Source organism: Caretta caretta, chromosome 4 (genome assembly GCF_965140235.1).
Source record: "Caretta caretta isolate rCarCar2 chromosome 4, rCarCar1.hap1, whole genome shotgun sequence".
In the NCBI taxonomy this organism is placed as follows: Eukaryota; Metazoa; Chordata; order Testudines; family Cheloniidae; genus Caretta; species Caretta caretta.
Window position 1 is genome coordinate 65043527 of NC_134209.1, and position 9292 is coordinate 65052818.

The following is a 9292-nucleotide window of genomic DNA, read 5'->3' on the forward strand; positions in this document are numbered from 1 at the left end:
ACCTAAGAGCAGATCTTCCTTACTAAATATGATGTTTCTAGTTATAAACATCCTATTTAAACACATTAATGGGAGTACTTCTGTCAGTCTGTAATAGTACCTCACTCTTATCTAGCACTTTTCATAAGTAGGTCTCAAAGTGCTTTACAAAGGAGGTAAGCCTCATTATACCTATTTTTACAGATAAGGAAACTGAGACACCAAGCAGTGAATTGACTAGCCCAAGGTTGCCGAGCAGAGAATACAACGCAGGTCTCCTGAGTCCTAGTCCAGTGCTATCCACTGTCAGTGGTTTTCAAACTGTGGGTCACAGAATGGAAAGCACTGGGTCACGGCAGCTCTGATCAGCACCACTGACCGGGCCGTTAAAAGTCCTGTCAGCAGTGCTGCCGGGCTAAGGCAGGCTAGTTCCTACCTATTCCAACACCCTAGAAGTGGCCAGCAGCAAGTCCGGCTCCTAAGCGGGGGATCACAGGGCTTCGCTCGCTGTCCCGGCCCCGAGCACCGGCTCCGCACTCCCATGGGCTGATTCCCAGCCAATTGGAGCTAGGAGGGAAAGGAGGGTGCCTGCAGGCAAAAGCCTTGTGGAGCCACTTGCACACCTCTGTCTAGGAGCTGGGCTGGAGTGCTTCCAGGGCGCATCACGGCCCACAGTGCCAGGACAGGTGGGAAGCCTGCCTCTGCACCCCAGCTGCGCCACTGCAGAGGTAAACCTGCAGAGGGAGCTGCAAGAGGTAAACCTGCACCCCAAACCTAAGCCCTGCCTCAAACCCGGAGCCACCTCCTGCATCCCTTACCCCACCCCAGGCCTGCACCCCCTCCCCTGAGCCCCGAGCCCCCCCAAACCTGGTGCCCTCTCCTGCACTCCAGAGCCTGCATCTCTAGCCCAGAGCCCCCTCCCACACCCTGAACCCCTCATTCCCGGCCCCACCCCACAGTCCTCACCCCCACACCCCAGACCTCTGCCCAGCCCTGATCCCCAGCCCTCTCACATCCTGAACCCCTCATTCCCGGCCCCACACTGCAGTCCGCACTCCTGCACCCCAAACCTCTGCCCCAGCCCAAGGGCCCCTCCCACACCCCACTCATCCCCAGTTCCATTGGGTCACGAGTAGCCACAATTTTATTCAACTAGGTCACCAGAAAAAAAATTTGAAAACCACTGTACTAGGTCACTCCCTGTAATACAGGCAGTAAGTGTATACACTGCTTCTTAACTCCAACACAAGCAAATACACTGTCTCTAATACAGACCTGTTAGCCAGTCATACAAGGAAAGCTGAAGTTTTAAAAATTCAGTTTTTTATTGAGTTATTACCACCACATAGCTGTGTACAGGAAAACCAGCAGTTTTTGGGCTAAGCGTTATCGCTCTGAGTTCCTTCTAAAATGTTTTACTAGATTATTTCCATGTGGTGGACCATATGTAATACAGTAATTGTCCTGTGGACCAACTCCCCTGTTTATGATCCTGTGCTATCCCTATATCCGTAGGAACTACATCAATGACTTGTATGGGAAAGTAACATTAAGAAAGAATTGTATTTTTAGATGTTTTTGTGATGCAGTTTAACAACTAGAAATAATGACACCCCCCCCTTCCCCCTCCCAGCATTATGTGACTGGCCAGCTCTTTACAGATCTGCTGCAGGTATTCACTGAACAGAGTACAGACTGCTTTGAGAATTCCCATTTTTGTGTGTGTATATGTATATATGTGTATATATATAGTGTGTATGTGCGTGCGCACACACACACAAAGTTGCTCTTATTTAAACATGATGCTATTGAAGGTATTAAAGAAAGCTCCAGAGATTAGTTAAATTGCTGCAATGACAGTCTAAAGTAACTTCGAAAGCTCATGCTCAAATAAATTGGTTAGTCTCTAAGGTGCCACAAGTCCTCCTTTTCATTTTATATATAACATGAAACTTTTGTTTGTTAGGAACTGGCAAAACTACATTTATCAGAATGCTTGCAGGAAGACTTGCACCTGATGAAGGAGGTATTGTTTCATGTATCAATTTGAAGCATATTTTGACAATTTTATTTTGGTGGCCATTGTTTTGACTACATAATTATATTTCTAGGTGAGGTACCAGTTCTAAATGTCAGTTACAAGCCACAGAAGATCAGTCCTAAGTCCACAGTAAGTTTAGGTTTTGTGTCACTACACTTTTATGTTGTATACATCCAACGTATTTCCAACATAAAACACGTTATAGAGATGCAGAGAGAATCCTGTCTGCTTTGAATATAAACACTATTTAAATATTTTAATCTTTCTTTTTACCTTTCCATGGTGCAGTGAAGCAAACTAAGTAGTCACTTTGTCTTTGAATAGGGAAGTGTCCGTCAGCTGCTCCATGAGAAGATCCGAGATGCCTATACACATCCACAGTTTGTGACTGATGTAATGAAGCCTCTTCAGATAGAAAACATCATTGATCAAGAGGTATTAACCCACTGAGACGTTTTAACATCTTATTTTTTACGATTCTCTAATGCCCCCAACTAAATATTGTTAAATGTTGTTATTCCTAACAGGTGCAGACATTGTCTGGTGGTGAGTTGCAGCGTGTTGCACTAGCTCTCTGTCTTGGTAAGCCTGCTGATGTCTACCTAATTGATGAACCTTCAGCATATTTGGACTCTGAACAGCGTCTAATGGCTGCTAGAGTTGTCAAACGGTAATGTGTGCACATAGAAGGACAGGGAAAGCTTTCATTAACTTTTATTTTTAAAGATTTATTTCTAAATATCTCACAAATTTGTTCTATTTCAGTTTCATTCTCCATGCTAAAAAAACAGCCTTTGTGGTAGAGCATGACTTTATCATGGCGACCTATCTAGCAGATCGTGTCATTGTCTTTGATGGTATTCCATCCAAGAACACACTTGCGAACAGGTAACAGGCTCATGTTAACTTGGTTATCTCAGGGAAGATCAAAGGACAATGTATAAACTAAATTAATGGTAAAAATATTAACAATTTGTATAGTACCCCCCCAAGCAACTAGGTTCACTGCACAGCAATCAAAATAAATTGCTATCTAGAAAACTGCAGTATACAAAAATCTGAACACATAAATAGCATCCGTGTGTGGTTTGTTTTGGTTTTTTTTTTTTTAAACTGTAAGAAGGTTCTATAGAGAGGCTAACATACCTCCTGGAAGAATTATTTTCAGATTTTTTTTACAGGTAGGAAGGAATGAGCTGAGGGATCTTTTTCTAGGCAGGTGAGCAATAAGGTGTGTGAAATACAAGCCAAATGATATACTGTATACCTAGGCAAGCTTCTAAAATGTAATACTGTAATTGGAAAGCTCTTAAAATGTGGCATGCTGCTAAAGTTGTTACTTAGTTCCTGTAAATAACTTCTGGTGCATTTTGATATCAACAATATGCTTTGAATTAGGACTGTCGATTAATGGCAGTTAACTCGCACAATTAACTCAAATTAATCACAGTTTTAAATGCACTTTTAAACAATAGAATACCAACTGAAATTTATTAAATATTTTGGATGTTTTTCTACATTTTCAAAAATAGATTAATTAAAAACACAGAATATGAAGTATATAGTGCTCACTTTATATTTGCAATTACAAATATTTGCACTGTAAAAATAGGATATTTTTTTCAGTTCACCTCATACAAGTACTGTAGTGCAATCTCTTTAATCATAGAACATCAGGGTTGAAAGGGACCTCAGGAGGTCATCTAGTCCAACCCCCTGCTCAAAGCAGGACCAATCCCCAATTAAATCATCCTAGCCAGGGCTTTGTGAAAGTGCAAGTTACAAATATAGATTTGTTTGCTTTGTTACATACCTGCACTCAAAACCAAAACAAAGTGAAACTTCAGCACCTTTGAGTCCACTCAATCTTTCTTCCTGTTCAGCCAATCGCTACGACAAACAGGTTTGCTTACATTTGCAGGAGATAGTGATAACTGCTTCTTATTTACAATGTCACCTGAAAGTGAGAACAGGCGTTCGCATGGCACTTTTGTAGTTGGCATCGTAAAGTATTCACGTGCCAGATATGCCCCTTCATGCTTTGGCCACTATTTCCGAGGACATGCTTCCTTGATGCTTGTGGGGGGGTTTTTTGTGTTTTTAAAAAGCTGATTAAATTTGTGACTGAACTCCTTCGGGGAGAATTGTACGTCTCCTGCTCTGTTTTACCTGCGTTCTGCCATATATTTCATGTTATAGCAGTCTTGGATGATGACGACCCAGCACACGATGTTAGTTTTTACAAACACTTTCACTGCAGCTTTGACAAAATGCAAAGAAGGTACCAATTTGAGATTTCTAAAAATAGCTACAGCACTCAACCCAAGCTTTAAGAATCTGACGTGCCTTCCAGAATCTGAGAGGGATGGATTATGGAGCATGCTTTCAGAAGTCTTAAAAGAGCAACACTCTAATGCGGAAACTACAGAACCCGAACCACCAAAAAAGAAAATCAACCTTCTGCCAGTGGCATCGGACTCAAATGATGAAAATGAACATGTGTCAGTCTGATTTGCTTTGCATAGTTATTGAGCAGAACCTGTCATCAGCATGGACGCATGTCCTCTGGAATGGTGGCTGAAGCAAGAAGGGACATGTGAATCTTTAGTGCATCTGGCACAAAAATATCTTGTGACGGCGGCTGTAACCGTACCATGTGAACACCTGTTCTCGCTTTCAGGTGACTCTAAACAAGAAGCGGGCAACATTATCTCCTGCAAATGTAAACAAACTTGTTTGTCTGAGCGATTAGTTGAACAAGAAGGAAGACTGAGTGTACGCCTACATTTTTTACATTATTTTTGAACGCAGTTTTTTTTGTACATAATTCTACATGGTAAGATCAACTTTCATGATAAAAAGATTGCACTATAGCAGTGGTCAACCAACCCGTAGATCATGATCGACTGGTTGGTCCTGGAGACTCTCCCAGTCAATCGCAATCTCCAGCCTCTGAAAGTCTGACGATGTAGCAGGGCTGCCACTAAGGCAGGCACCCTGCCTGCCTTGGCCCCATGTCGCTCCAAGAAGCAGCCAGTGTGCCCTTGCGGCCCCGGGGGAGGGGGCTCTGTAGGCACCAGCCCCACAGCTCCCATTGGCCGCAGTTCCCTATTCCCAGCCAATGGGAGTTGCAGGGGTGGTGCCTGCAAAGAGGGGCAGTGTGTGGAGCCACATGCCGCTGCTGCCGCCACGGCGTGCTGGCCGCTTCCTCGGGGAGCGGCGTGGAGCTGGGGTAGGCAGGGAGCCTGTCTTAGCCCCACTGTGCTGCTGACCGGGAGCTACCTGAGGTAAGTGCTGCCTGGTGAGAGCCTGCACCCCAGCCCTGAGCCCCCCCTTCTGGAGCTAGCATCCCATACCTCCTTCTGCACCCCAACACTCTGCCCCAACCCAGAGCCCCCTCCTACACCCAAACTCCCTCCCAGAGCTTGCACCCTTCACCCCCTCCTTCACCCTCTGTCCCAGGCTCAGCCCGGAGCCCCATCTCACACTCCAAACCCCTCAGACCCAGGCCTAGAGCCAGCATCCCCTCCCGAATCCCAACCCCCTGCCCCAGCCTTGTGAAAGTGAGTGGGGGAACGGCCTCAGGGGCAGAGTAGATCCTGGGTTGCACTTGAATTCAAAAAGTGATCTTGTGCATAAAAAGGTTGGAGACCACTACAGTACTTGTATGAGGTGAATTGAAAACTGCTGTTTTTGTTTTTTTTTTTACAGTGCAAATATTTGTAATAAAAAATATAAAGTGGACACTGTACACTTTGTATTCTGTGGTTTTTAATCTCAATCAATATATTTGAAAATGTAGGAAACATCCAAAAATAGTTTAAATGGTATTCTGTTTAACAGTATGATTAATTGCGATTAATTTTTTTAATCGCTTGACAGCTCTACTTTGAAGACAGTGAATTTATTCAGAGAAGGTATTTGGAGCAGCCATACTGAAAATCTACCTTTTTAAACCAGCCCAATTACATATAGTATTTAAAATGTATAATATTGAGCCAAAACTATCAGTGGTGCCACTAGACTATGAAGATCCTAATGGAGCACTCAAGGATGATAGTATGCCGGGACATTCAGCACATAATTAAAAGTGACTGGACTTTGTTTTCAGTTTTTTCTGGTTATATTTAAACATAGCTTTTGCTCTGTGGGCAGTAAATATACTCTCACACTTTACCCTGGTGGGGTGTCTCTTGAAATTGTTTTTAGTTACCACTCACTCATCTTTTATATCAAGTTATATTCCTGTGTTCAAGGGTTTATAACAGAGCTGGAATCCCACTGAAAATTCCATCTATTGTTTGGACTGTCTTACTTAAAAAACAAGATAATTTGTCCATCTCTATGCCCCACAGTTAATGTAAAAAAGTATCAATCTTGACTGCGTTAGCAAGAATAGGAGGTGTGGACTGTTGACAATAATTGAAGTCTTTATCCTTGCATTAATTTCCTTAAAGACTAAGATGACAAACTACAGTTTTCAAATTTAAGAACCTTAATGGTGGGTTTGTAAAACCAGAGTTAGAATTCCAAGTGGCCTGACTTTCAGAGATGCTGAACACTGTAGTTCTTATTAAATTTCTAATAAGAATTGCAGGCGCTTGGAGCCTCTGTAAACCAGGCAGTTTATTTAGCTGCCTAACCTCTAAAAAAAATTGGTTGAAGAGTTAACTTGAACCCTGAGTAGACATAATCATGAGAGGTGTATTAACTCATATTTGTGCACCACTTAATTCCACTTTTTTTTTTTTTTTTTGAATAGTCCTCAGACTCTTTTGGCTGGTATGAATAAGTTTTTGTCTCAGCTTGAAATTACTTTCAGAAGAGACCCCAACAATTTCAGACCAAGAATAAATAAACTCAATTCAATCAAGGTAAGAAACTGCCTTAAAGCAGGTTAAACACAGTTCTATCTAATGAAAGTAAGAGCCTGAAATATAAGTAATTAAGTGAAAAATACCTTCTTTGTACTTTGCTGCATAGCGGGCAAAATAGAATTGAGAGGCAAAGCCAAGGTTGCTGGTCTTAATTATTTTTACTCCCTAATTGTAGTACTTGAATTTATACTTTATTTCAGCACATCAAATTTTGTTTATTGGTGAGTTTTATAAATGGGGAAAGTGTGCTGACTTTTCTTTTTTTGTTTTTAAAGGATGTGGAACAAAAGAAGAGTGGAAACTACTTTTTCTTGGATGACTAGGAATCTCCATAATCACTTTATAAAAATGCAAATTGAAATCTGAACACTTTGTTATATAAAAACACTTAATCAGGTTTTAGAACACCCCTCATTCTGGAGCTTAAAATGTTATTGCCATGTGTAACAGAAGCCAGTAGAAGTCTAAATTTTAGTCTGAGCAACAGAAACTGCCACTCTTTCTGTATTTTGGTGATAGTCATATTTTCCATGCAACTTTCCAAACCAGATACCTCTGATTGTTATATGAATAAACCTCCAGATGTTTCAAAATTTAGGGTAGGTTTTCAATCTAAATGTGACTTATTCAAGTACTAAATGCTGCCCAGTGTTTTTTTCAATTTTAAAAATCTTTGAAAGCTGTTTTCTGTACAAGATGAAGGTTTCAAAGAATGTCAAGATATAGACACTGCTCTGATTTTAAAAAGCAAGTTTGACACACTGGCTGAGGGTTTCATAAATAAATATCCATCTAAAATATGGTTCTTGTCTTTGATCACCCAGGGGTACAATACTTGATTGTCTTTTGGATCATTATTTTCTAAGTAATATACATATCCTTTCCTGTTTTATAGAAAAAATTACTTGTAAAACAACTATGCAGTGAGTTTTCAAATACTTTCAGTACTGGTATATATTTCAAGAGATCATCTTATCCGAAATGTTTATTGATCAATCTTAATGGAGTCAAACAAGTCTTACTCCCCTCTAAACAATCTGTAACTGACATACTACATCTTAAATACAGATAGAGGATACTGCATTTAGCTGATGAGTCACTGCTTTGATTTCTGGTTCCAGCTGCTTGTGGTACAAGCAGGTGTTAAAGTATAGGAGGTAGGGTTATGTTACTCAATAAGACTCCATCTACTTCATGAAAGGAATGAGACCTGGTCCTCAGTGCCATCTTATCTAAAGATGATTAGAGAAGCATAAACTTGTAAAAGATGAGGTGTTTTTGCTCCTACAGCAGATTTAAGAAAAATAGAAGTGCCAAACTGCATATATTGTATTGTCCAAGAAAGTTTAAATCTCCTATGTTGAAGGACTTTGTAATTTTTCAAACCTGCTAGCCATGTGTATGGCTCTTTAGCAGCATAACTTTTCTTTATGTAGCTTTTCTGAAGTAAGCTGTAGTTAGGTTCAAGTATATTTATTACAGAAAATGGTGGGATCTGTCCAGGAGGCACAGCTGACTGAACTGTTGGCTTCTACTTTTTGCAAGCTTTACTGCATGGTTCTATTTATTTTTTAAAGAATGCTGTATTGAAGAGGTGTCTTGTCTCGTTCTGCAACTGCAAGATGATTTTGACTTGTGGAGGGCATTCCACAGTTTGAGCTTACGGTTATGCTGCCACAAATGTGTTTCCTGTCTGTCATAGGCCTGGTCTGCACTTAAAATTTAGGTTGACACAGATACAGCATTCCAGGCTGTGAAAAACACATCCTTGCCCACTGTAGCTATGCTGCCCTAACAGCCCTGCCCCCTTCATGGTATACATGCTGGTAGGTTGACAGAATGCTTTCCTGAACCTAGCTGCCTTTGCTCAGGTAGATAGTGCTCCTACAGCGATGGAAAAAAATCCTTCTAGCACTGTAGGCTTTGTCTACACTATGGGCTAGTGCTGACATAGTTATGCCACTGTGGTCCCCATAGTATACAGCAGGCAAGCCTAACTGCCTTGAGAGGTTCTAGGGAAGAGAAAGTAGGCCTTTCCCCATTAAGGCCAGTGTTAATCAGAACCAAACCCTTGAAATGGACTCAGGAAAGGAAAGGTGGTAGAGTAAGATTATATAGTCTTCCTTATTAACATACAGAAATTGGAACTATTTGGGTCAAAATCTTTTTGGGGAAGAATCATAGAATATAAGGGTTGGAAGGGACCCCAGAAGGTCATCTAGTCCAACCCCCTGCTCAAAGCAGGACCAATTCCCAGTTAAATCATCCCAGCCAGGGCTTTGTCAAGCCTGACCTTAAAAACCTCTAAGGAAGGAGATTCTACCACCTCCCTAGGTAACGCATTCCAGTGTTTCACCACCCTCTTAGTGAAAAAGTTTTTCCTAATATCCAATCT

The 9292-nt window shown here is 41.4% G+C and overlaps 1 protein-coding gene across 3 annotated transcripts in view; it reads left to right on the forward strand.

Annotated features, from left to right (window-relative positions):
* The window catches only part of ABCE1 (ATP binding cassette subfamily E member 1), a 30530-nt gene extending 22833 nt beyond the window's left edge, over positions 1–7697 (forward strand). For all 3 annotated transcript variants that reach the window (XM_048846979.2, XM_048846980.2, XM_048846981.2), the window contains 7 exons: positions 1946–2005; positions 2091–2149; positions 2345–2455; positions 2548–2690; positions 2786–2908; positions 6783–6894; positions 7173–7697. In XM_048846979.2, the coding sequence (XP_048702936.1) occupies positions 1946–2005; positions 2091–2149; positions 2345–2455; positions 2548–2690; positions 2786–2908; positions 6783–6894; positions 7173–7220 (656 nt within the window). In that variant the 3' untranslated portion in view covers positions 7221–7697. The remainder of the gene's footprint in view (positions 1–1945; positions 2006–2090; positions 2150–2344; positions 2456–2547; positions 2691–2785; positions 2909–6782; positions 6895–7172) is intronic.
* Positions 7698–9292: the final 1595 nt, after the last annotated feature.